This window comes from Anser cygnoides, chromosome 26, assembly GCF_040182565.1.
Source record: "Anser cygnoides isolate HZ-2024a breed goose chromosome 26, Taihu_goose_T2T_genome, whole genome shotgun sequence".
NCBI classification, from domain to species: domain Eukaryota; kingdom Metazoa; phylum Chordata; class Aves; order Anseriformes; family Anatidae; genus Anser; species Anser cygnoides.
The window spans coordinates 2,344,297-2,371,323 of NC_089898.1; the positions used below are offsets into that span (position 1 = coordinate 2,344,297).

The 27,027-nt window shown below is 64.2% G+C and overlaps 2 protein-coding genes across 6 annotated transcripts in view; both read right to left on the reverse strand.

Moving 5' to 3' along the window:
* Positions 1-3,242: 3,242 nt before the first annotated feature.
* On the reverse strand, positions 3,243-7,069 carry EGR3 (early growth response 3). Its single transcript, XM_066983491.1, is given in 3 exon segments — positions 3,243-5,363; positions 5,366-5,722; positions 6,804-7,069. Coding segments are annotated over 3 exon segments (1,194 nt in total). The 5' UTR covers positions 6,958-7,069; the 3' UTR covers positions 3,243-4,680.
* A 13,131-nt stretch (positions 7,070-20,200) lies between these two features.
* Positions 20,201-27,027, reverse strand: part of PEBP4 (phosphatidylethanolamine binding protein 4) — a 64,046-nt gene continuing 57,219 nt past the window's right edge. For all 5 annotated transcript variants that reach the window (XM_066983586.1, XM_048045789.2, XM_048045783.2 and 2 more), the window contains exons 6-7: positions 26,699-26,815; positions 20,201-20,602 (exon numbers count right to left, since the gene is read on the reverse strand). In XM_066983586.1, coding sequence (XP_066839687.1) covers positions 20,511-20,602; positions 26,699-26,815 — 209 coding nt within the window. In that variant the 3' untranslated portion in view covers positions 20,201-20,510. The remainder of the gene's footprint in view (positions 20,603-26,698; positions 26,816-27,027) is intronic.

A 27,027-nucleotide genomic window follows, 5' to 3' on the forward strand; every position in this document is an offset into this window, starting at 1 on the left:
CGACTCCGCACATCAAAATAAGGAGGGGAAAAAGCAAGTGGGAGGAAATTATAGTTTGGGAGTTATTTTCAGAAAGGAAACTGAAAAAAAAAATGAAAAAAAAAATATCCTCGGTTTCAATACAAAACACGGGAAATTCAGGAAAATAACTTGCAACAGGTTCTGGGGTGGGGGGGGGGGGGAAATGAGCTCGGCTCTGCTCTGCCTCCCCCCAGCCTGTGTTAGAATAAAAAATAAAAATAAAAAACAAAAATAAAAAAAATAAAAGACACAACCCAAACCAACATTTAAAATGGCAAACAGCCCCGCGCGGAGTGACGTGTGCGTGGCCGGGTGTTGGGCCATAAAAAGCCGAGGTGCTGGGGGCACCCAAGGGTGCTGGGGTGAACGGGGCAGGGGCGCAGGGCCGGGGGGACGTCCTGGGTGAGGAGGAGGAGGCAGGGAGGAAGGCTGCTCGGGGCTTGTGGGCCTGCGGAGAGGCTGGGAGCAAGCAGAAAGGGGGAAAAAAAAACGAGGAGCGGGAGGGACGGCTGAAGCAGGTTTTGGGGAGAAAAGCCGCAAAAGTGGGGGCTGGAGGCAGGGACGGGGGCGACGGGGAAGCAGTGGGGTTTTTGTAGGGTACGGCAAAACCCTCGGCGCTGCCAACCGCCGCGTCCCCAGTCCCTTGGTCCCCGTGGGCAGCCGGGGACGGAGGCGAAACCCCAAACGGTGTCGGTGCCACCGGGCTGGTGCCGGCACGTGCCCCGGCACGGGGCCACCGGGCAGGGCCCGGCGCCAAGGGTGGCTTTTATCGATTAGCAGCAGGTAAACAGCGCGGTAATTACAGCCGCAGCTGATGCTGCTAAACTGGGAAGGTGTTACCAACACCGGTGAGGACACGGGATTAGCGCAAAGGGAGCGAGGGAGGTGAGACCCGGGCAGGGATCGCGCCCGCCGAGGTGGGGACCCCCAGCCGGGATCGTCCTCAGAGGGGGGACGACCAAGGAAAAGGGGGGGAGGTTTTGGAAGGATTTGGGGACGAAGGGTGGGGAAGAGCCCCCCGGGAGAGGTGTGCGCGGCGTGGCGTGGGAGCAATTAGGTTCGGGGTGCTGGCAGGGAGGCGACACGAAGGGCAGAGGCTGGGACAAGCGCCCCGTGGCTCCCCGCACGTGTCGGGGAGCGGGGTGCCCTGGCAGGGGTTTTGGGGAGCGCCTTCCCTTCGCCACCTTCGCTAAGTCCCTGCTCTTGGTGTGGTCGCTCTGGGCACGTTTCAGGGAGGCGACTCCTTCCCCGTCCTTTTTTCTCTCAACGTGGAGGCTGGAAAGGGCCGGGAAGAGAAGGGAGGACAGATCCACACGGCACCGAGAGGGGCAGGAGATCCGGAAACGACCCGAGCGCCTTCTCGAGAAGATTTGCCTCGGCGGTTCTGCCGTCGAGGCAGCAGGAGAGGCCGGGCTGGAGGCCGAGAAGACCCGAGAGGGATCCCACCGCCACCTGTGGCATCGAGAGCTCCGAACGCTCCTGGACACGCGTCCTCCAGCCTCGGGGAAGGGGCCTCGGCTCCCGGTGCTCCTCCTCAAGAAGCAATTCCCGTCCCGCGGAGGGCTCCCGGGTTCCGGCGGCGCCTCGCAGAGCCCCGAAGACCCTCGGCGGAGAGCAGCGAGGTGTCGGCGGCCTCCTCGGGAGGCCGGGGCCGCGGCGGAGCAGGGGAAGAAGGCAGCAACTTGTGTCGACGTGACTGGCAAGCCCTTCCCTCCTCCCCAGAACACAGATAGCCCAGAACGGGGATGGAAAGTGCCGTGTTTCCGTAGCAACCAACATTTTCGTGCAAGGTGCTGCACGCACGCCACACGTTTCGCCACCCAAGGGTGCTCCTCACCTTGACGGGTCCCGCCGGGGGGAGGACACGAGCGGGGCAGCGACGGGGCCGCGCTCCCCGGCCGCCGGGACCACGACATCCCGTTGGGGTCGGGGCTGGGAGCGCAGGCCCGGCCCTTTTTCAGCACCGAAAAAGCTCCAAAAGCAACGCCACAAAGGCTGGGGGCCACCACGGTGCTGGCACCCAAGGGTGCCCCCTCTCGGCCCCGGCCTGATGTCCCCCTGCTCACACCTCTCCGCGGTCACCCAGAGCCGAACCACGCTGGAAATGACCCCCTGGGGACGCAGGATCCGGCCCCACAGAGCGCCCAGGGGCCCCGAAGCCGGTTCCCCGCTGGCCCCGAGGTCCCTTCCCCATCGGGAAGGCCCGGCCAGGCCTCCCCTGAGTCACCAGGAGCCACCCCAAGGCCCAGCCCCGGGTGTCTCCCCGAAATTAAAGGCTCCGAAAACGGCAGCGACTGGAAGAGCCGCCCCGGCCTGGCGGGCGCAGCTCCTCCGGGGCCCGTCTGCGGATGCAAATCGAGGCCAAAGAAGGGAAATCGGGCGGCGTTTTCCATATCCCCGCGTCCCACCACACGTGGGGACCACCGAGGATGACCACGGTGCTGCCAGCGCCCCGGGGGGGGGGGGGGGGGGGCACCCAGCACCCCGCCTCGTCCCGCTGCGTCTCCCACTTTTCCCTCTTGCCCCTACAGGCGCCGTATCCAAAATCCACGGGTTATTTTTAACGGGGGTGACCCAGCCAGCTCGCAGCACGAAGAAAAATCCCTCTCCGCTCCGTACCTGCAGCAGTTTGGCCGGCGAGAGGCGGCGGGGGGGGCATTAAGGGCTGAACCCCCCCCCTTAGATCCTCTTTTCCCCAGCCCTTATCCAGCGGACGCAACCGATCCCTAAATCCGGCTGCAAAATGGTGCCGGGGTCAAAGCCGACGGCGAGCGCCCGCTGCGGGGACCGAGGGCGGCCCACGGGTGGAAAAACCACGCGGGGACGGAGCCGGAGGAGATGGGTCGAGGAGGAAGAGGAGGAGGAGGAGGAGGCGGCGGTGGCGTGGGTCTGGGGGCTCGGATGTCCCCGAGCGGCCGGGGAGGGGGCGCGGGGACGGAGCCGGTCGCCGTCGGGGTCCGAAGCGCCGCCGCTGCTGCTGCCGCCGGGGTGTCCTGCGAACAGAACTGAAGGAGAGGGGACTGAGAAAAGGTTGGGTTATTTTTAAAAACCATACCAAAAAAAAAATAAAATAAAATAATAAAATACAGCACTAGAAAATGTACAAACAGATTTCAAAGTCATCTGTAAAGAGGCACAACGCCTACCATCCTACACATTTCAAGCAAGCCATTTTAACATTCTCCTTACATATTAGAGACTTTTTTTTTTTTTTCCTCCAAACCAATATAGATATTTTTAAGCAAGGTAAAATAAAGATATTTACTACAGAATTTGATTGTCAGCAAACACAATATATTTACTGCATTAGCATTTGCTCACAGTGCAAATGGTACAACAATACATCAGTTCAATATTTCTGATTTTTCCCTTAAAAATGCTGTATGCATTAACTATCATATTTGCATTACAACATGACAAATGAGCAAATGAAATGTGTGTGAAAATTATCACCTTTTCACAATATCAAGCATAATTTTTTTAACCTTAGTATAAGGTACTATAAATCCAAGAAATAAAAACATCCACAAAATATATTACATCTGGTATGATTTTTTTTTTTTCTCTAAGTACTCAACTTTATACAAAAGTCTTTCAAAAAATATCATTCCCTTAGGTTTGTGTGGTTAAACCTGATTGTGTTTTTTGTTCCTTTCAGTTCACATAAATTAGACTGCATTCTTTCTCTTCTCTTTATTTTTTGTAGGTTTTTAATTTTTTTTTTCACATGCAGACATCAAACCTGGATAGCACGACCTTTTGGCAACAAAGATTTTTTTTAAGTCATTATTATTTTTGCTTAGTTTAGCTTAAATGTCTGAGCACAGTTTTATTAAAACAAAAGAAGAAAAAAATCAGAGCAGTCATGCAATGACATGCACATACCAGAAGGAGAAAGGAAAAAAAAAATAAAATAAAATAGAGGACTAATTGATTCTTCTCCTCCGTAGTTGGTTTGTTTTAAAGTGACCAAATAAAATAAAATAAAAATATCTCACATTATAAAAAGTATTCAGCAAAATACTGGTTTGTTTTGTTTTGTTCTTTTTCTGCATTTCTGTAAAGAATTTCCCTTCTGCTGGAGAGAAAAAAAAAAAAAAAAAAAAAAGGAAAAGAAAAGGAACAAGCTGCTGCCGGGACAGCTCCGTGCCGCCCCCAGCACCTTCTCGCCAGCCCAGCAGCAGCCGCCCAGCGCCCGGGAGCTCGCCCCCCGCCGCTGCAGCCCGCTTACCTCCGCCGCCGAGCCGGGGGGCTCGGGTGGGAAAAGCACGCGTGGGGGCAGGACCCCGCCGGGGCTGGCTGCCTGGGCACCCAAGGGTGCCGTGGCGCCGCTCGCCGGGCCCTGCTGGGCTGGCTCCCAGCGGGTGGGATCCGTGCGGTGCCGACCCCCGGGGGCAGCCCGGCTGCGGGGCTCGGGGCTGAGCGGGCGCGGGCACCGGGAGCGCGGCCACCGTGCTCCCGAGAGGCTCGGAGCCGGGTGGTGGGCTCGGATCCGGAGCAGGACCCCGGGCAGCCTGGGTGCAGGATCCGTCGGATCCGGCCCACGGCGGGTCCGGGCAAGCATCCCGATGGCGGGGACGGGGGCACGGGGGCAAGCGGGACGCCGGCGAAGCCCTGATCCATCCGGCACCAGTGCAAAGGGTGTCACCGCGCCGTGCCTCAGGCGCACGTGGTGACGGCGGGGGCGAGGGCGACGGGGGGCGAGGTGGTGGCGGCGGCGGCGGCGGTGGGGGGCGCGGCGGGGGGCGGCCCGGCCGAGCCCTTCTCGGCCTTCTTCTCCTTCTGCTTGAGGTGGATCTTGGCGTGCCGCTTGCGCTCGTCGGAGCGGGCGAACTTGCGGCCGCAGAACTCGCAGGCGAAGGGCTTCTCGCCGGTGTGGGTGCGGATGTGGGTTGTGAGGTGGTCGCTGCGGCTGAAGCTCCGCATGCAGATGCGGCACTGGAAGGGCTTGTGGCCCGTGTGGATGCGGAGGTGGCGGGTGAGCTCGTCGGAGCGGGAGAAGCGGCGGTCGCAGCCCTCGGCGGGGCAGGCGTGGGGCCGCTCGTGGAGCGGCGTCTTGCTGGGCCGGTTGGGGTACTTGCGGGGCCGGATGGGTTTGAGGGTGAGCGGCGGCTGCGGCAGCCCCCCGAAGCCCGGGTGGATCTGCTTGTCCTTGAAGGCCTTGATGGTCTCCAGCGGGGTGATGGGGGGCGGGTTGACGCGGATGGGGTCCAAGCTCTGGAAGGGTTTGTGCTCCGTGATGGTGCCCATGTCGTTGGGGTGGTGGTAGAGGTTATAGTCTGGGATCATGGGGAAGAGGTTGCTGTCCAAGGCGGGCTTGGCCGCCTGGTAATCCTGGGGGAGTAGGTGAGGCCGGGGTTGCTCTGGGGGTCGTGGAAGGAGACGGGCTCCGGGTAGAGGTCACTGCAGGAGGAGTAGGGCGGCAGCGCGGGGTACATCTGGTCCACGTCGCCCTGCGGCGGCCCCATGCTGCCCGCCGAGCTCTGCGTGCTGGTGAGCGCGCCCGAGGACGGCGGCACCCCCAGGATGCCGGCGCTCATCAGGCTGATGATGTTGTCCTGGCACCAGTTGGAGGGCGAGTCGAAGGCGAATTTCCCCAGGTAGGTCACAGTCTTGTTGCCCGGGGCGGGCTGAAAAGTCCCCGAATAGGACAATTCCTGGCTGGCTTTTTCGTTCGCTAAGCCAATGTCCATAACATTATCTGCAGAGCGGGGGAGAGAAGCGGGGCACGGTGAGCCGGGCGGGCCGCAGCGGTGCTGGGGAGCGGGGATGCGGCGAGCCGAGCCCCCCTAAGCCCCCCCAGCTCTGCGGGTCGCCCCCCACCCTCTTCTTCCTCGCTCTTCCCCCCCCCCCCCCCCACCTCTCCAGGGCAACCGGCGCGGCGGCGGCTCGGCTCTCCGTGCGCTGCGGCGCTCGCTGCGGAGGGTCCCGGGGAACGGAGCCGGGCGGCCGCCCCCGCCGCCCCCCCCCCGCGGCTCCGGGCTGCCGGGGGCCGCCCCCCCGGCGCTGGCGGGGGGGGGGGGGCCGGGGGAAGGAGGGGAGGTACCTGCGGCTACAGGTAGGCTCCCACCCCGGCAGCCCCGGGCATCCTCCCCGCCGGCAGCGCCGGGCACTCCGCGGAGCACCCCCCCCCCGATGGGGTGGGGGGGGCACCGACGCCGTTACCAACTTGGCCCCGCGCAAGGAGGAACGCGAGCGACTTTCAGCCCGGCTCGGCTCGGCTCGGCACGGCCCCGGCGCCCGGAGGCGGCGGGGTGATCCGGGGGGGGGGGGGCTCCCCCCCCTCGCTGCCTCTCACCTTGCGGGCCCCCCCCGGCGCCCCCACCTCGCCCCCAAGGCGCTCCGAGGGGGGACCCCACGGCACGGCCACGCGTGTCCGCGAGGGGTGGGGGGGGGTCCCGCTCCGCCAGCGGGGCCGGGGGGTGGGCTCCAGCGGCCGGGAGGGGGGGGTTCCTGCCGGCCGCGTTCCCCCCCCCCCCCTCTTCCATCCTCCCCCCGGAGCCGGAGCCCGGCCGCTGTCCCCGTACCTGCGGCGGCGGCTCGGCGGCAGCGCTGCGCGGAGCCCTGCGGCAGGGGAGGCAGCGATCGCGCGGAGCCGGGGCGAGGAAAGGGGTGGGTGGGCGCGGGGGGGGGGGGTTGGGGGGGGCCGCTCCCCAGCCCCGGCGCTTCCCCTTCCCTCCGAGGCTCCATGCCAGCCCGCACACGGCGTCCTCCTCCTCCTCCTCCTCCTCCTCCTCCTCCTCCTCGCCCCACCGCCTCCCCCGCCTGCCTTCCCCCTTTACCTGCAGCCATCTGGTTGTAGTGAGCCACCGAGTCGCTGCTGCCGGAGAAGATGTTCAAAGAGTTGGGGATCTCCTCCGGGTACAGATTGTCAGGCAATTGGTTCAGCAAAGTGTTCATGGTCCCCGGCAGCTTCTCCAGTAGTTTGCCTGTCATAGCACTGGAGGAAAAGGCAGGCTCACCGCGGCTCCGAGCTCCGCTCCGGAGGCGACAACATCCGAGTGGCAAATCCGGGCGAGGGCGAGCATGCAAAGGGAGGAAAGTTGGGGCGGGGGGGGGGGGGGGAGGCTGCGAAATTGGGGGGCGAGGGGGGGGGGGGGGGGCGTGGGCCGGGGGGGTGGTCCCGGTTGAGGGGGGGGGGGGGGTCCCGCCGGTGTTTCCTCGAGGGGAGGGGGCGATCCGGTGGGCAGCTGCGGCCGTGGGCGGATTTTTAACCCCTCCGCTCGCTCCTCGCTTTGCTCCGCTCCCGGCCCCGCTCGCGGGTTCCTCGCTGCTGCTCGACTGCTCCGCCGGGGACTCCTCAGCCCATTTATCCGGGCGGCGGGAGCGCTCCGTGACGTAGCTGCCCATATATGGACAGACAAAGCCGCGCCGAGGCCGAGACGTCACAATGGAAGCTCCGCACAATGGAACATTAGAAAGCAGGAAGCGGGGCCGGCGCGCGGCGGGGAACGGGCTGGCGGCAGCGGGAAGCGGGCACCGGGCACCGGGTACCGGGCACAGGGCAGCGGGCACCGGGTGTCCCGCACCGGGCACCGGGTGTCCCGCACCGGGCATCGTGCACAAGGCACCGGGAACCGGGAACCGGGCGTCCTGCACCGGGCATCGTGCACCGGGCACGATGCACCGGGCACCGGGCATCATGCACCGGGCACCGGAAACCGGACACCGGGTGTCCCGCAGCGGGCACGGAGAACCGGGCACCGGGCGTCATGCGCCGGGCACCGGGCATCACGCACTGGGCGTCCTGCACCGGGCACCGGGAACCATACACCGGGCACCGGGCATCATGCACCGGGCGTCCTGCACCAGGCACCGGGGACCGGGCACCGGGCATCATGCACCGGGCACCATGCACCGGGAACCGGGCACCAGACATCATACACTGGGCACGGGGAACCGGGCACCGGGCACCGGGCATCATGCACCGGGAACCGGGCACCGGGCACCGGATGTCCTTTACAGGGCGTCCTGCACCGGGCACCGGGCATAATGCACCGGGTGTCCTGCACCGGGCACCGGGAACCATGCACCGGGCACCTTGCACCGAGCACCGGGCACCCTGCACCGGGCACCGTGCATCTTTCCCCAGGCATCACGCACCGGGCATCAGGCACCAGGAACCGGGCACCGTGTACCGGGAACCGGGCACCCTCCACCGGGAACCGGGCACCGTGCACCGTGGACCCCGCACCGGGCACCTTTCTCCCGGGTACCGGGCGGCCCCGGGAGCTGTGCGGTGCCCATCGCCCCGCCGATGATGCTCGGAGCCTGGGGCTCCGCTGTATTGGGGGGCCGGGGGGGGGAAGCGCCCCCAGACCCATCCCAAAAGTGAACCGGGCCGGGGGGCGCGCAGGGGAACCCCACGGGGTGGGAAGGGCAGAATGGGGGGGGGCAGTGGGGGTCCCCGGAGCTCCCCCCCCGGGGTGATGGGGGGCGAGGGGCAGCACCGAGCTGCCCCCTCCCCATCCTCCCCGGGTCCCCCGGGGGGGGGGGGGGAGCAGCGCCCCGGCAGCTCGCGAACAGGTAACACTTGTTGGTCGCCTGCGATTTTTAACCTCGCCTCTCTTCCCCCCCCCCCGCCCCCCCCCCCCCCCCCCCCGGCTTTGAAAAGTTTGGCACTTCCAAGGCGTCGGTAATTAGGCGGTTTCGTGCGAAGTGTGCCAACCGATGCTATCTGGGAAAACAAAAAAACAACCCCCCCCCCGAAAAAAAAAAAAAAAGAAAAAAAAAAACCCTCCGAGTTATACAGCGAACGTATGGAAAAATGCTGTGTTGCAAGAGCTCCGCTTGCCCAACTCCTTGCAGGGCCGGCTCGGCCATGGGAGCTGCGGGGAGAGCTGCAGCAGCTCGAGGGGGGGGACCCAGCCGGGGAGGGGGGGGGGCACGGGGGGGGGGGGGGCACGAGGCTGCCCCTGCTGCTGCCCCTGGGCACGCACCCGGAGGTGCCGGCAGGGTTCGATATCTCGGGGGGGGGGGTTGGGGGGGGTCACGCGTGCTCCGTTTTGTGCAGGGCCCTGCAGTTAATGCCATGGAAGGGCCCCAAAGCCATTGAGCCCCCCCCCCATCCGTTGAACCCCCCCCATTGGTTGAACCCCCCCATCCGTTGAACACCCCCCCATCCATTGAAGCCCCCCCCCCATATAACACGGTGACACCCGTTTCTTGCAGGACCCTGCTTTCATTAGAAGCCACCTCACCACTTGTAGAGGCCACCCCCCCCTTTGCAGAGCCCCCCCCCCTTTATGGAGAGCCCCCTACCCCTTTGGAGACCCCCCTACCCTTTGTAAAGCCCCCCACCCTTTACAGAGCCCCTCACCCTTTCCAAAGCCCCCCACTCCTTCACACAGCCCCCCACTCTTTACAGAACCCCCCCCCTTTGCAAAGCCCCCCACCCCTTTGCAGAGCCCCCCACCCTTTGCAGAGCCCCCCCATCCCTTTCAGAGACCCCCCCCACCTTTTGCAGAGCCCCCCACAACTACGGAGAGCCCCCCCAACCCCCTTGGAGAGCCCCTCACCTTTTCCAGAGCCCCCCCAATCCCTTGGGAGAGCCCCCCCCGCATCCCTTTGCACAGCCCCCCACCCTTTACAGCCCCCCCCTCCTTTTCAACCCCCCCAGCCCTTTCTAACCCCCCCCACCCCTTTTTAACCCCCCCCCACCCTTTACAGCGCCCCCCACCCTTTGCATCCCGCTTCCCACGCCCTGCCCCCCCCCATCCTTCACAGGACACCCCCCCCCATTTACACCCTCCCTTTTACTCCCCCCCCGCCCTTCCCCCCACCCCCCCGCCCCTCCCCCCCCCCCCGCGCCCCCCCCCCCTCCCCCCCCCCCCCGCCCCTTGGCCCGGCGCGGCCCGGGGGAGCGCGGCGGCGGCTGCGGGGTTGGAAAGGGTGGGGGGGGGACAAGGAGGGGGGGGGGGAAAAACGGGGCGGCGGCGGGCGGGCGGCCGAGGGGAAGCGCCATACAAGGTCTGGATCCGGCCCCGCCTCTGCTGCCTTCTTTGGCCGCCGGTTCCGGTGCCCCCGGCGCCGAGCGGCGCTGGGGAGGTGCGGAGCGGCCCCGGCCCCACGGCAGCACGGGGTTGGGTTGGGGAGGGGGGGGGGGAAAGGGCCTTGCACCCCGCTGAACCCCCCCCCACACACCCAGGAGGTTTTAAAGGGGGTCCCCGAGCCGAGCATCCCCCCCCGGTCCCCATCCCCAGCATCCCCGCGGCGCGTTCCCACGCTCCGGCATCCTCGGTGGGGGGCGCGGAGGGGTCCCCGGTGCGCCCCCGCTGCTCCGCGGGGGTGGGGGCACAGCAGAGCCGGGCCCCCCCTTTACACAGCAGCTCAGCCCCCGAGCGTGTGCGGCATCACCGCCACCAACCCCAACAAGAAACACCTCGGCTTACTCCAGACTTCCTAGCACGGGGGGGGGGGGGAGCGCGCTGGCTGCGCCGTGCTGGCAGGCACCGGCGAGCCTTGGGCTTGTAATTGCTGCGCCGGAGCAAGCACGCACTGGCCCGGCTCCTCGCCCCGCCACGGAGCAGCTCAGCACCCCAAAGGGTGCCAGGCGGCCCAGCCCCGCTCTTGGATGGGCGCCGAGAGGCGCCAACCCCGGGCGGATCTCCGGAGACGACGCCTGCATCCGACTTGCGGGGAGCCCCCCGAAACCATCCCGGGGAGGGGGGGGGGGGGACATCGCCGCCGCCCCGAAGCCTCGCAGCGGGGTTTAAGCCAGGTTCAAAGCTCCTGAGTCATCGGGGCCTGGTTAGCAGGGCGAGGAGGGGGGGGGGGTGAAAGGCATCCCGTGAGAACGGCCCCCATCCCGCGCGGCCACTCGCGCAGCTCCTCGTGGCGCTTCGATGCCAATCGATGGGGAACGGCCGCGAGCCAAAATAAACCCAGGCAGCCTTCGACTGGCATGAAAACGGCCGCGTGGGGGTTGGACTGGCTCGGTTACAGCTCGACGTAATGGGCTGGAGTGTCCCGAGCGGAGCACTTTACCCAAAGGGAGCGCAAACATCTCACCTTGGATGCTCCGAAGGGTTTTAAATTACAGCTTGGGCTTGGAGGGAGTCTGCAGCCGAAAGCTTTCGCTTATTTTGATCGTCCCACACGCCTGCCTCTCAGGCCAGGTGATCCCATCCCGATTGGGGTGTCCCAGTAATGGGAACAATCATCGCTGTGGATCCACGCGCACGAAACGCTGTGGTCCCTTCCCCGGCGCTGATGCAGATAGCGTCCCACACCGCTATCACCTCTGCCCATCAAAGGCTCATCACGTTAATAAAGCGAAGGAGGCAGAGCTGGCCGAGCCTCGGCCTCGGCCCCTGCACCGGCTGCCTTCAGCAATAACGGGAGGAACGGTGCCGCGGTGCCGGAGCATCACGAGAGAGAGCCGCGGCCCCGTGCCGAGCACCCCGGGGACCCCAAGGGGGCCGGGGGCAGCCCGTGGGGCGAGCACCACGCGGCGTGCCGAAACCCCGCGGTGCCCCAGGGGGGGCCGGGCCGGTGCCCACCACGCTGCCATCACCTGATGGGTGATTTCTCCCCGCTCCTCTCGGTCTTGTGACCCCGGTGATTCATGTGCCGGGAGCCCGCAGGTGCGGCGAGCTGTGCGGCGGCCGGGCCGAGGAGCCCCGCTGCACGCCGGCTCTCTCCGGGGACCTCCGGGGCTTTCAAAAGGGGAACCGGGCGGGTTTTTTTCACCTAATTAACGGCAGCATAAAGGCAGCTATAGGGAAGATAGCACGGCTTGCGCGTCTCGTGGTGAGGCGAGCGGGCTGCTGGTTCCCACCGAAATCACGCCCAGACCTCGGTGCTGGGCTGGAGCTGAGAGCTGAGCCCGGGAAGAGCTGAGCAGCAGAGGCTGAGGACCACAAAGAGGTGCCCAGCGCCTGCCCAGCGCCTTCTCGGGGTTCTCGGGAGCTTGGGGAGGCTTCGCACGGGGCTTAGCACACGGCTGGGGGCTTCGGGGACCCACCACGGAGGTGCCTCAAAGGATGCTCGGATGTTGAGCTCGGGGCAGGATACGGAGGCTTTTAACAGAACACAGAAGCTTCGCTCCCCAGCCCCTTGGATTTGCTGCAGATGCAGATCTGGGGCTGCTAAGGTCACCAAGATGTAAACACTGCGGCTGGTGGGGACCTAAAAGGTCACCCCACCACGCTCCTACCCCCGGGCATGACTGTACCGGGGCCATGTGCGGAGGCGGCTGCTGGGATGGCCGACACCGCCAGCCCTTCCTCTAGCAGCTTGGAGCAGGGGAACAAATCAACTCAGCTGCCCGAACCGCGAGGTGGGTGTCGCGGAGGTATCTGATGAAGCCGCGGCCGTTTCGCAGGGCTGCGAGCGTTTTGTTTGCCGGCGGTGAGGTCGCACGGGCGGGCTGCGGCGAGTCGGGGGCGTCGAGCACGAGCTGCGCCCCCCCCCCCCCCCCCGATGTGGCTCCCCGGGGCAGGCGCTGCTTCGGCAGCAATTCACTCGCCGGGCGGCCCGGGGAGCTGGACGCGAGAGATGCCGAGCACCTGCAGGGATGGGAGGCAGGGTAATTTCAGCCCTGCCGTAATTTCTGGAGGAGGAGAGACTTTCTCCTCCGCTGCTGCTGGGCGTGGGAAATCCTCATTTCGGGCCAAAGCCTGGCTCGGGGAGCTCCAGCCAGGAGAAACTGCCGGGCAGCTTTCCTGACCCAGCACCAACACCCTCCCAGCACCGTCCGCGTCCTTCCACAACGCGGGCTCCCAGCTCGCCTCGGTTTTTCCTGATTTGCCTGTGAAAACTACACACCCTCCTCCTCCGGAAAGATTCAGAAACACTTGCACTGAACTATGCATGGCAAATGAGGCACACGTCTCCCTCATCCCTCCTCCTCTGGGGGGGGGCGAGGGGACCCCGAGGGCAGGATTTGGCACCCCGGGACGCTGCTGAGTGCTGTGCTGGTCCCGAGGGGTCCAGCTGGCTCAGCTTGAGCTCTGGTGGGGGGAAACAGGTAGAGAGGTATTTGGGGTGCACCAGGAGGAGGGGGAGTTCTGTAGGAGCCCTTCCCTGCCTCAGTTTCCCTGTGGCAAGGGGGAAAAAAATCAGCCCTGCCTCGCCCTGCGCAGCAGCCACATCAAAAAATTTAGAGGGGGGGAAGGTCCCCGAGGTGGAAGAGAGATGGAAACCCACCCCAAACAAGCCTGGGGCAGCCGGAGAAACCCAGCCCGGTGCAGCCCTGGGCACCCAGCACATCCCTGGGCACCCCATCCAGGGAGATGGGGGCTGGGTGGCCGGGGCCGGTCCCTGAAGGTGGCAGCACTGGGAGCCGCTGGAAGCCAGGGAAGCTCCGGCACCCGCGGCAGCACCACCGGGTGCTGCTGGCGACGGCTCTGCCTGCACCCCCAAACCTCCTCACCGCCACCGTCCCCATCCCCATCTCACCCCTTGCATCACCCCAAAAGGGCACCACGGGACTCCGATGCGCTCCGGAGGCCCCGGTGGCGACGGGCAGGTGCAGGGCACCCCGAGCGCGGCCGCACGCTGCCCCGGGCAGCCCCAAGCTCTGGGTCAGCCAAGTGCGAGCCCGGAGGGCTTTCCTGTTATTATCCAGAGCGCGGCGGGGGAACAATAGCGGTGGCGGCCGGCGCAGTGCGACCCGGAGATAAGGGGCCGGGGCGATTAGCAGGAAAACGGGGCAGTAGGTCCAGAGCGCAAAGCGGCCCCGAGGGAGCGGCACCGCCGGGAACGAGGGGTTTGCAAGGCAGAAAGAGGGCCTGGGGTGGTAGCAACACGCAGGGCTGGTGGGATGGGGCTGCAGGGCCAGGGGTTTTCACCCCGATATTACCAGGTGAGCACGAGCCCCAGATTTGTGCCCACGGCCAGGGATCCCTGCGTGACCGGGCAGTGCTCCAAGGGCGCCGTGGCACCAGCGAGGGGGATTTGTGGGGAGCTGCCAGCATGTGTTTTTTTTTTTTTTCCCCTTCTAACATGAAACTAGGAAACAGAAGAGGAAATGGATGCTGCGTTTCGGCTCTGAGAACCGGGCCGTGACACAAGACCTGGGAGATGAGGATGGTTCCCGAATCGGGGCAGCGTCAAAGCACAGCAGAGGTTCTGCATCCACCGCACCCGACCGTGGTGCTGGGTGAAATGCTGGACCTCGTGTGAACGCGGCACGGGAGCGAATCCAGAGCCCGACATCTGGGACGAGGCCGGGCGGGTGCCGAGCTCAGGATGCCGTGCAAGGGGGTGGACATCCTCCCGGCCAGCGAAAGCCAAGCCTGGGAAAGTGCTGCTCCCGAGAGCCGCGCTGCCTTTGGTCTAGCCACTGGAGGAGAAACTGGTAGGAGGCCAAAGGCGAGGTATCTTCACATCCATTGAAACCAGCCCGGGGGGAATTAGCCATTTCCTAGCAATGAGGAAATATCGGGTTAGCTGAGGACCTGCGGGCTGCGAGGAGGGGATGAGAAGCCAGTCGGTGCCGACAAGTGAGGGCAGGCCGGGGGCTGCGGGCTGAAACTGCCCCGCGCCCGCGCTGCCGGAGCGGGCGAGCCCGCGGCTCCCACCACGCCTCTCGCGGGATGCAAACCCCGAGAGGCATCTGCCTCACCCCGCAGACAGCCGGGCGTAAACAGGGCAGCGCCGGGCACCCGGCGTGGCCCCAGAGGGGCAGGAGGAGGTGCTGGGAAGGATCCGGCCCGCTCGGCGAGGTCTGAAGCCGCTCGGAGCTCCCCTGCTCCGGACGCATGCCCGGGGGTGCTCTGCAAGGAGCTTTCACGGTGCCCGGGCAGTGCTGCTCCAATTTCCCCGTTTTCTTACCCCGTGGGGCAGGTTGTGCTTATCTGGTGAGGGTTTTGGCTGGCTCTCGATGCGGTTGAGGAGATGGGCACGGAGCTGCAGACCTCCCCTCTCCTGTCTGTGCCGGCGGCAGCGCCGGTTTTGGTGTGGGTGCAGGGGGTGAAACCAGCAGCTCCGGTCTGGGGTCGGCTCCTGCTCGTGGCCAGAAAGCTGTGGGGTGCCCCATAAACACCCCGGGCAGGGCAGGGGCCTGGATCTGTAATTTTGGGGCTGGGGGTCCCTCTTCTGAGCAGGAGGAAGCAGGAGTGGGGACCCCGAGCCGAGCAAAGGGGACTGGGTTGGGCCTGCAGGCAGCCCCACGAAGCTCCCCCGCTGCCACGCTGCAGTTTGGAGGCCTAATAAATATTAGTCATTATCGCTAATTAATAAAAGCATCGTGCCACGACCGGCCTGCGTGCCCCTGCTGGCACCTCCGGGTGCTGGCGCGGCACGCAGGGGTAGGGACGTGGCCCCGTCCGCGCCTCGCCCGCCTTCCCCTATTGCTTCAGGAGCCCTAAATTCCTGCACGGCCCTGGCTGCCGTTCTCAGGGCCCGCCCCGGCTGCCGGTCACCGCATCCGGCACCTCGGGGCCACGGGCGAAGCCGAGCACCCACACGGGCACTGGGGAGGGGGGGGGTGGGTGCACAGGGCTGGGGGGGTCTTCGTGTATCCACGGCACGATGCGGAGCGCTGGGGGTCGTCCCCTTCCTGCTGCTTGCCCTTCAAATGCTCTGCGAAAGCAAGGGGGAAAAGATGAATTAGGAATCTCCGAAGCACAGCCAGCAAACCTTCTCCCAAGGCAGAGGCTGCGCTGGATGCCTCCTGCCCGGCATCCCTCCAGGTTTGCTGCTGCTGCATCCAAAGGGAACAGGGAGGAGTTGTAGGGGGGGGCCGAGGTGTCCCCGTGTGCCCCCACCTGCCCCCGGACAGCGGTAACGTTGTAAAGCCCTCACTGTTTCACCTGGGAGCTTTCACCGTGCTGTTTTCCCCATCAGCATTTCTTACCGGGAATTATTTCAGCCAAAATAATTAAGTTTTTCATATTACGGGTTTTAAAATCCTATTAAAAAAAAAAAAAAGGGATTCAGGAATTTGCCCCTTTGAATGGGAGGGCTGCAATGGAGACGTCTCAGGGTATCAGCCTCATTCTTCATTTCCCCACACCTCAGCAGTGCTGGAGACTGGTTTGCACTGGCACGGGAGCATCCCACCCTTGGGTGCCCCACCACCCCACGGCACCGATCCGGAGCACTCGGGTGCCGCTGCTCAGCACCCCCGGACAGCCTCCTGCTCGGGCACCCGAAACGGGCGGCGTTGTTTATCCCCGTGCCGCGGCTTCCCCACCAGCAAATAATCGTGACCTATATCCCCGGGGGGGGTGCAGCAGGGCTTAATTCACCGGGCGCGTGAGCTCCGCAGATAGGGCCATTACGCGGCGCGAGATATCATTAATTAATTCGCGGGTTGATATAGTTACGCACTTAGATCATCAGCACCTGATCCTGCTAATCCCTTCTTGTGCAAGTTGCCTGCGCGAGGGGAAGCCGGCAGCGCTCCGCTCCCCAAAATCTGGCGTGGTCCCACCCTGTCCCCACGGGCCGCCAAGGCCGGGGGGTGACAGAGGTGTCCCCATCCCTGCTCCTCCCTGTCCCCTGCCCCTAAATCTGCCTTTTCCCGGCACGGTCCCACCAGCTGCTGCCTGGAGAGGGGACTCCCCTCCCGCTCTGCTTCAGGGGATGGGACCCAGGGCTGCCTCCCCTCGAGCCAGGGGCTGAGATCCTTCTCATTACAGTAATTATTCCGATAATCGTTCGGAATAGGTAATTATTACCCTGTTGACTCGGGGCTTGCGCTTAGCGCAGGCTTCCTCTGGCCTCCAGCCCAGTTTGGGAAAGAAACACCCCCACGTGCGCTGCCGGGAGCTGCCGTCGCTTGCAGGAGGAGCAGGCAGCTTTCCCCTCGCCCATCCCAAACCCCAAACTTTCCTCTCCCTCGCCTGCCCCGTGGCTTCGCTCCGGGAAGAGGCTGGAGACGCCACGGGAGCCTCTACCACGCCGTGGCGGCCTCCACGGGGCAACTATTAAATCCAGGGCTCTTGGATCACTGCTGTGACCCCCAAACCCCCCCAAAAGGATTGTGTTCTCCCAGAGATGGTGGTGTTTTGTCCCCCCAGGTACGCCACCGAGAGAGGCCGGCGGTGCCGCGGGCTCCAGGTCGCACCAAGCCCATGGCTCCCCCGGTGTTGTTTTCTCATCCCCCCGCCTGCCTTGGACCCACAGAAGAGAAAAAAAAAATGACAAGCCCCGGCAGTGGAAAGTCGGGCTAACAAATACAAATAAAACTTCCTCTGGATGCTAAAAATGACACACGTAGACAGAGAAAAAAATGATATCGGTGACAATAACACGGCGCGGAGCTATTTCAGTGCCGCCTGTTCCATTGCAGCGCTCGGCGCTGGGCTTGTGGCTGCCGAAAACCAGCCACTTCCCCAGGGACGTGACGTATTTCCTTTCCATCACAAACTGATTTAGAAGCAAAACTTTCTACATTTAGGCAGCGAGAGACTCAGCTTCTCTTTTCTCTCTTGCACCAACGGTGAGCGAATGGAAGGAGAGATAAAGGGGGTGGGACCAGCGCAAAGTGACTGCGTGCGGCTTCCTTTTTTTTCTTTCTTTCTTTCTTTGTAAATTATCGAAAAGCGAACAAAAAAACCACAATTAATATTTTCCACGCCATGAAGGCCTCGCACACATCCCAGTGAGAGTTTGTGGTCACGGGCTGGCCGATGTTGCTGCCCCGTGGTGCGCTCGGTGCCGCATGCGTGGCTTCGTGCAAGGCGGCCTCCACGTCTTGGTCCTGCCCTCTGAGGACTGTCCCCATCCCCGTCCCTTTCCTCACCTCTGTGCCCATCCCTGTCCCCTTAGACATGCTCCATTCCTGTCCCCATCCCTGTCCCCATCCTGCCCCTGTCCTCACCCGTTTCCATCCTCATCCCTGTCCCCATCTCGTTCCTATCCCCGTTTCCATCCCCATCCCATCCCCACCCCCATCATCTCCATCCCCATCCCTTTTCCCATCCCTGTCTCCATTCTGTCCCCATCCCTGTCCCCATTCCATCCCCATCCCTGTCACCATCTTGTCCCCATCCCATCCCTGTTTCCATCCCCATCCCTGTCCCTATCCCTGTCCCCATCCCATCCCTATCCCCGTTCCCATCCCCACCCATCTCCATCCCTGTCCCCATCCCCATCCCCATCCCCATTCCCATCCCCATCCCCATCCCCATCCCCATCCCCATCCCCATCCCTGTTCCCATCCCCATCCCCGTTCCCATCCCATCCACATCTCATCCCCTTCCCATTCCCGTCCCCATCCCCATCCCCATCCCCATCCCCATCCCTGTTCCCATCCACATCCCCATCCCCATTCCCGTCCCCATCCCCATCCCCACCCATCTCCATCCCCATCCCCATCCCCATCCCCATCCCCATCCCCATTCCCGTCCCCATCCCCATCCCTGTTCCCATCCCCATCCCCATCCCCATCCCTGTTCCCATCCCCATCCCATCCCCATCCCATCCCCATCCCCATCCCCATCCCATCCCCATCCCATCCCCATCCCCATCCCCATCCCATCCCCATCCCATCCCATCCCCATCCCCTTCCCATTCCCGTCCCCATCCCATCCCCATCCCCACCCATCCCCATCCCCATCCCCATCCCTGTTCCCATCCCATCCACATCTCATCCCCTTCCCATCCCGTCCCCATCCCATCCCATCCCCACCCATCCCCATCCCCATCCTTTAACCCACCCCATCCCTTTCCCCGTCCCCATCTCACCCCCGTTCCCGTCCCCCTCCCCACCGAGGCCCAGCTGGTGGCACACGTGGGGGACTTTGAGCACCTGCCCGGCGCTCGCCCCAGGCGCGCTCCCAGCTCTCATCTCCAGCTCAAATTAAACCCAAGAATGATGGCGATAATTTCCTAGAAGGATAAACATCCGATCGCTTTTCTCTCCCGCTCCACCAAAAATAAACACTCCAGCCACAAGGAATTAAAGGCAGGGAGGGAAGGATGACTATAGTTTGACTGCAGGATGTCAACAAAGCGTGACCTTTCATTTACACCGGTCCCTCTGCATTAACCTAACGGCCCAATTACACCCTCAGCGGCGGGTAAATATAAAAAAGAGAAGGAGAAATCCAACTTTAGCAGACTTCCATGACATCTCGAAGTGTCATTTCCTCTGCTGCTAATTTTAGCTGGCTGATGGCAAGCAGGGCAGCGTGTTTTGTATTTTTTTCCTGGGCTGTGGTGTGTTAACCCGGCTTCCTTTTTTTGTTGCTCTCCTGCCCTGCAGCTTCCCCCAGCGGCGTGTGCCTGGGGCAGAGCTGGTGCCACCGGCCCTGAGTCCTGCTACGGGGCGGCACCGGGACAAACGGGAGATGCTCAGCACCCGCAGGCACCTCGCAGCCCTTACCGGCCCCGTGCGGGACCGCGGCGTGATTCGGCCTCCGTGGGGCAAGCAGCCTCTTCCTGCTGCAGGGAAAGTCCCAGCCACGTTTGAGCCCTCCTCTAAAAAAAGGTGAAAGCAGCTCTCGCAGCATCGTGTCCCCCGGGGAGCATGGGATTGGGGCAGTTTGCTCCGGGACCGAGCCGGATCCAGCATGGGATCCATCACCATCCTCTCCGAGCGCTGCCAGCCCTCGGGGGTGCTTCCTCCCCTCTGCACAGCCATGAGCGAGTCACTTCCCTGCCTCAGTTTCCCCGCCTTCAAAGTGTCCCCCTGGGGTCGTGCAGAGCTCAAAGTGCTCCTACATCTGGCCCCGGGGTGGCCTCGCTGCCCCGGCCCCGGCCGCACAAACCCAGCCTCGTCGCTGCGAGGAGGACGTGCAGGTGGGCGATCCCCGCCTTGGAGAAACCCCGAGCCTCAGCTGAAAGCCTAATTAAAGAGCTAATTAAAGGGGAGGTCCGGCTAAGTGGCCAGTCGGCAGAGCGCCTCGGATTTACGGCTTTAATTTCGGTTTTGCTTTCCAAGAGAAGCTGGCTGAGGCGGTGCGCGAGAGCGCGGGCAGGGCCGGGATGGAGCCGGCCGGGGATCCCAAGGTGCCACCCCAGGGCCACCACGGTGCCACCAAGCACACGTGGCCGTCCTGGCAGCCCCCAAAAGCTGCAGGGTCCTGGGCTGGGTGCTTGGGTTGTGCCAGGCAGCAGGCACGGGAGATGCTGGGCAAAAACTCCGATGGGCACGGAGATGCCGCAGTCGGGAAAAGGTGGGAAGCGCCCCGTGGGATGGATTTGGCCACGTGTTTTGCCCAGCTCCTGCCCCCCCCCAAGGCACGCCGTGCCATGCCCCCCACGGCAGCAAGGAGCATCCCAGTGCACTCCATCCGTATTTTTTATTTTATGAGCCACAGGCAGCAAAGCTGAGAGCTGGGTGAGCTGGGACACGCTCGGGGTGCACCAGAAACCCCACACTGGTGTGGAGCAGAGGGAAAAGAGGTTCTGGAGGAGGTTCTGGAGGAGGTTCTGGAGGAGGTTCCTGGAGGAGGAGGGAGCTGGGCTTTCTGCTTGTGAATGCAGGCCGGTGGAAATTCGGGCAGCTGCTGGGAGCAACCCCAGGGCTTCCAGGGTCTCACCCTGGGCTGAGCGCATGGCGATGCCGGCCAGGGATTGCTGAACCACCCCTGCTAATCCTCGTGGTGCTTGGTGAGGAACTGCGTCGAGGCCACGGGGGAGCCGAGGCGAAACCTCTCCACGAAGCTCTCCATCGCCCAGGCACCTGGCGGAGAGAGGGAGAGGGGTGAGCAGGGCCGGATCCTGCTCCCGGCTGCAGACGTGGTGATGGGGCTGTGCGCCGCGTGCCCCGCGCCGGCTGCTGCTCGGCCCGACCACATCCTGCAAACTGCGGCTGCTGCTCCCCACCGCCCGCCGGGCACCCTTGGGTGCTGCAGCCGGTGGGGAGCCCAGCCCCGAGCATCCCCGGGGTGGGGGGGGGGGATGCAAATGCTTCTTGTCCCCCCCCCCTCCGCCCCCGCTGGCTTCCTGCCGACCTTTGGAGCAGACCTTCCCACCGCTTCCTCCAAGCCCACCCCGGGGTGCTTGGAAATCCCCGGCCGCCCTCGCGGGGGAGAGAGCAGGACATCCCCCGGCCCCTCGCCGGCATGCGCCGAGCTGCTGCTGCTGCTCCTGAAGGGTTGGGAGCGGAGAAACTCTTTTTCCCCAACCCTGACCCCAAGTTTTGCTGCCTGGGGGGTGGAATCCAAAGACCCTCAGTCCTCAATTCCTGCTCCCAGGGGTGCTCAGCCCTTGTGGACAGCAGCACCGGAGCGGCTCGTGATGCCCCCTCGCTTGGGGACCCCCTCACTTGGGGACATCTGAAGGGCCACGGCCGCGGTGCTGCGGCAGGAGAACAGCCCCGTTGTTTATCCGAAACCCGCCCTCCTCTCCTCTCCCCTTCCTGGCACCGCTCTTTAATGTCACGGCGCAGACGGGTCGCGCTTCTCCGCCCTCACATCGCAGCCCCGGCTGGTGCAAACCGTCCCCCCCCCTCCTCTTCTCTCTTGCGAAAAAAGTGCTGAGCAAAACCCCGGCTGCTTCATCATCCGTGGCGATGGCTCAGGGCCACGGGGTGCTGGTGGAGCCCGGCTCCCCCCGCGTGCCCCCCACCACACCGTGAGTCAGCCTCCGGCCAAAAAAAGCCCCTGCCGGGCTCTGCCTTTCTGTTTTACACCACCCTGCGTGCTGCAGCCTCCTGGGCCAGCAAGGGGACGTGGCTGCAGCACCCAGGACGGAGTCACGGGGTGCTCGGGCCGGATCCTGCACCCTGGCAGGCTGGCGAGGAGGAGACGCTGGGACACATCAGGGTGGGGGTCCCAGATGCCCTCCGGCACAGCCGTCAGGCCTGGGCGCACCGTCCCCACACAGCACCCTTCCAAAGGAGGGAAACCACTCACTTTGGTGCCTGAATCCCCCCCTTCAACCTCCTCTGGGGTCCCGGTGAGCACGGGAAGGGGTCTCTCGGGGGGTCCCTGCGGTGATCCCGCTGCCCCCACCTCAGCGGGCGCCTTTCATCTGCGGGATTTCAAAGCCCTCGGAAAGCCCAAGTGGGAGCGCGGTCGGTGCCCTGTGGGACGGGGGCGAGAGCGAGACACGGTCGCTCCCCCCTCCCAGGGGGGCTGGCGGCTTTAATTAATGCTTACGAGCCCCCCCCAAGGGGCGCGGATGAAAGCAGCTGGGACCAGGCAGAGTTACTGCAGGGCCGCAGGCGGCGAGGCGCGCGGGACGAGGGTTTTTCCTGACCTACTTTCCTACCTGTGCTCGCACCGGTTGTGCCCATCCCTCCCGGGGTGTCCTCAAGAAAATCCCCAAACGCAACCAGCCCGTGAGGGGCAGACGTGCTGGGGGCTTCCCCAGGTGGCTGCCGGCCCCGCATCCCCCTCCCCAAACCCAGCATCCCAAAATCAGGCATCCCATCCCACCCCGACGCACAGGGCACGGAGCGATGTCCCCGTCCCAAAGGGCACCGCTGCTCCTACTGGTCCCAGTGGCTCGGCGGCACTGGGAGCCGTGAGTCAGCGGGGCGAGCGCGGGGCCGAGGTCGCGGGGCCACCGTCCCCTCCCTGCCCAAACAATAAGACATTTCATCCGCGGCTTGGTCCACTTTCAAGCTCATTTCCTGGAGGATTATATCATCGGGCTTTGCCCTTATCGCAGCGCTCGCCGGAGGAGGAGGAGGAGGAGGAGGAGGAGGAGTGCGGAGCGCCCGGCTGACACCCCAGTGCCTGGGGTGGGGAAACTGAGGCACAGGGACCCTCTGGCCCCACGGGTGATGGCTGCACGGGACAGTTCTATGGCACCCCTGCTCAGCTGTACCCCCAAAATGAGCTGGGTGCTCAGCCTCGGGCATTTGGGGTCCGTAATTTCTCCTCCTCGTCAGCAGGGCCGCTCTCCCCCAGAGATTAGCGCTGCCAAAGATTAATGATGTCCCAGCGGAGGTGGGCGGGAGGCTGCTGGCTGCTTCTTCGCCATGAACCAACACCTGGCGACTTCAGCCGGGGCCAGACGTTCGTCCTCCTCCTCCTCCTCCTCCTCCTCCTCATCCTCAGGTTGCTCCCTCCTCATTTTCCAGCCCCAACCCCAAGCCCCAGTGATTTCCGAGCTCCCCGTGGTGCCGGCATCCCGGCGCACGGCGCGGCCTCTTGCTTTCCTCACCGGGGATGTGCCCGACGGCTCCTTTTCCCCGCCAGCGCCCGGCCCGACTCGATTTTCCGGCCGGGCGGATCGGAGGTGCACGAGGTCGGCTCATGAGTCAGTGCCGTGGCCCCGAAACGAAACCGTGGCCCCAAAATTAAGCAAGGGGGGGGGGGCGGCTAGATGGGCTCCCCCCTCGTCCCCGTCCCCAAATAATTCAGCAGGGACACAGCGGAGGTGACATCTCGTTCTCAAACACCTCTCTTCGGTGCACCTGCCTTGCCAAAGGCCCTTCTGGGGCAGGAGGAGGTTTTGGGGTGCTGGGGAGCTTCGCCCCGTGCGCACCGGGACCGGTGGGCAGCTGGCACCGCGGCACGGCACGGCTGCGCCCAGCAAAGGGAGCTTCTGCCCCGGGGCAAAGCCGGCTCTGGTGCTTCAGGTGTTTCTCTGATGACAGCGCCGGGCCGCTAATGAGGGCCTGAGAACTGCTGCAGGGCCTGGAAATGCCGAGAAACCCCAAATAAAAGCTGGCACGCTGCAGCGGCCCGGCAGGGAAGCGGGAAGCCGCACGGCCCGGCCGCCTGCGCACCTCTCGGCAGAGCTTGGTGGAAGCAGAGGGAGCCACGGCACCGGCCAGCAGGTGCAATTAAACCTCGAGATCTCACCCTAATTAAGCGTGTCCCAGAAGGGAAGGAAAAGGGGTGGAAAACGAAGGGGGCTCCATCCTCCCGTGGGATGCGCATGGGCGAAAAGGATCCCTGCAACGCGCCCCACGGCTCAGCGCTTGCCCTGCCGGTGGCCAAGGATGGAGGGAGCAGGAAAATCAGGAAAAAGGCCAAAAGCTGGCTCCGGAGCCCCTTTTTTGCGGCTGCCTTTCTTCGCTCGGTCTCGCTGGACGCTGAATTCCCCCCGCAGAAGGGAGTTTCCCCCGGCGGGGTGCAGCGGGCAGCCGGGGCTGAGCCGCCGGATTGAGAGCTCGAAGCGAGCGCCGACGCCTCTGGATCTGATGAGTGGCTCTGACATTTGGCAGACCACAAGCTATTATCTCCCATCTCGTGAAAATACAAAGGCGGCTGTAAACCTTTGGGCTTGGAGGGGGGTGGGGGGGGGGAAGTGGAGCGAGCTCCTCGCTGCGCGGGGAGGAAAACCTTCGTGCTGCTGGCACGGCGCCGGGGCCACCTTTGGTGCCCCCGAGCAGGACCGGAGCTGGTGCCCAGTGGTTGCACGGCTGGAAAGTGATTTCCCCAGGAATGGATCAGGCTCTGGGGGCGGGGGAAATGAGGCTCCAGGAGGGTTCAGCCCTTTGCCCGGGGTTTCACAGCAAGAGGGATTGATCGGGAACACTTGGGAAGGATCAGGGCGCTCTTCCCGATGAAACAAGCTGCTTTATTCCGCCCGTCTGTCCGACCATCCTGGCGTCTGCACGGCCACACGTGCGCCCCGACGCCCTTTGCACCCTCGGGCTGTGGAGCCTCCCCCCGTTCTCCCCGCGAGCCGCTTGCCTTCGAAGTCGTCTGGAGGGCTGAAGGAGCAGCGTTTTATTTTTAGTGCTCCTGATTCCCCCTCGCTTCTTCATTTCCCACGGCTCGGGAGAGCGCGCAGCTGGGCTGGAGCAGGAGGCTGCACGTGGAGGTCAGGGTTTAGTGCCCTCTTCTGGAGGCTCCGGCCTCTCCGTGCCTCCGCCGAGCGCCTCCAGCACCCTCCTGGCTGCTGCCTCCAGCAAAGGGCGCGTCCCATCGCCGCCCGGTGCCCTCTCCGAACGCGCACCATGCTGGCGGCGGTGGGGGCTGGAGGAGGGAGATTTCCCCCAGGTGGGTGGCGAGGGAGATGCTCTCGTGGTGCTTCTCCTTCTCCCTGAGCGGGCTCTACCCAGGGACAAACCTCCGGAGGGACAGGGACAGGCAGACAGTGCAGGATGGCTGCAGGGTGGAGGGGCCAGCGCCGCTCGCCGCGCCCACTGCGTGTGCCAGTTTTGGACACCTCGCCGTCCCTGGGGTGGTGCCGAGGTGACCATGGGTGCCACCATCTTCGCTGGAGGTGGCGCTGCCACCTGGCTCAGGACCCAAATAAAGCGACAAAAGGGGAATCAGGACCCAAGTAAAGCAACAAGAGGGGCTGCCCAAAGGCCGAGCGAGGTGAAAAGCCCAGAGCCAGGCTGCGAGCTGTGCCGGCAGCGTCTCCCACCAGGAGAACCCGGGCACCCCATACCACGGGTACCGAAGGAGAGGACCAAGGCGGAGCAGCGGAGGAGCTTGTTGAGCATCTTGGCCACAGCCTGCCGGGATCAGGCCCTCCCTCCTTATTTTCACGTGCACCCAAAGATGCTCGCACTTCTCCCCGAGGTGCTGCCTCCACGCCACTGCGCGAGAGCCGCCGCGCAGGTGGGTAAATCAGTGTTCATTCCTCCGCATCCCTGGGGATGGATGTAGTTAAAACCCTCGGGACACCAAAACCCAGTCCTGTGCTGGCTCTTTTCGGACCCCAGCCCTGCTCTCTGGGTGCCCACGCTCTAGGAGGGGCTGCCAGAGGGCACTGGGTTCGGTCCAGCTGAGTGCACGGGGCTGGCCAAGCTGGTGGCGCAGCAGCGAAGAGGATGAGGATAACCTTCGGCCAGCTGCTGAGCTAACAGGCTGCAGAGAGCCACAGCTGGCTGACAAACTGCGACGCTCACGCATCAGGTGCTGCAGCACAAACCTCCTCCGGTGTATTCATGGGTGTCCCAGCCCCAGCACCCCGTGGTGGGGACGTGGGTGCGTGGCCAGGGTGAGCGGGGCAGAGCCGGCTCCTCCGACCGCTCCGCTGGCAACGGGGTGCCTTCAGTGCATGTCATTAAGGAGCAGAGTTAATGAGTCGGGAAAATGAACCGAGGGGCAGAAATAAACCCAGGCAGCAGCAGACTCCGCTAGACACGGCCCCACACCAGGCGGATTTTTGGGGTCTCCTCCAGGACCTGCTTAAGGCAGCACAGGGGTACACGAGGCTGGTGCACCGACCTGCCCTGCCTATGGAACTGCTCGGGTGGTCCTGGGTGGGAAAGTTTTGACATTTCCCTTGTGAGCCACAGTGCCCCGTGCTCGAGCGATGGCTCTGCTCGTGCACTTTGGGGAAGGAGCTGCTGGTTTGTGGTTTGCAGCACGGCTCCGTGCCTATGGTGGGCATCCCGTGGACCACCACAAGCTGTAGGGTGAAGCAGAGGAGGACGTGGCACCATCGTGTCCCAAGGCACAAGAATCACCTCTTTTACCCCCTTGTCCCCATCCTTGCCGTGCACCATTTCGGGACGTGTCCTTGCTCCGCAGCAGCTGGGAGTTGGCAGGCGTTGTGTCAGGGCCCTTTGAGCAATCCCTTGCTAAACCTCTCCGGTCCTGATCCCTATCTGTGCGCTCCGGCGGTGACGAAACTCCAGCAGCTCGGGGATGCGCTGGGGAGGACGCGCCCCGATTTCACAGCTGCCAAGACCTCCCCCTGCTTCCGATCCCGCTAGCCAGGTGATTTCCAGATGCCTTGCCAGGCATTCCTGCCACCCCACGAGGACATCCCACCCCAGCCTCATCCCACTCCTCAGAGCGCACCAAACACGAGCATCCCCAGCACCCCGGGCACACCCAAGCACGCGGTGTTAGGGACAAAAATCCCGAAGGCAGCACCTGAAGAAGGGCCGCCGGGGGCACGATTTGCTCCTTACCCAGCGAGAGCAGCTCCTCAGGGCCCAGGGTGATGTGCTGGCCGGCCGGCTGCTCGTACAGGCGGAGCTGGTAGCGGTGGTACCCGCTGCGAGGCGGGGGCGTGGGGCGCACGTAGTCTGGGGATGAGAAAGCAAACAGATGAGCTTGGTGCTGAGCTGGGCCACCACCCCCTTCAAGGCTGTGAGCCCCCCCAAACCCCAATGTGACCAGCACCCATCCTGCGTGTCCCAGCAGGGGCTGGGGGGAGAGCTCAGGTTTGCCCTATGGGGCTGGGGGACCCGGGTGGTCGCCAGCCCCACGTCGGCTCGATGGGGCACGGCCGGCTCTT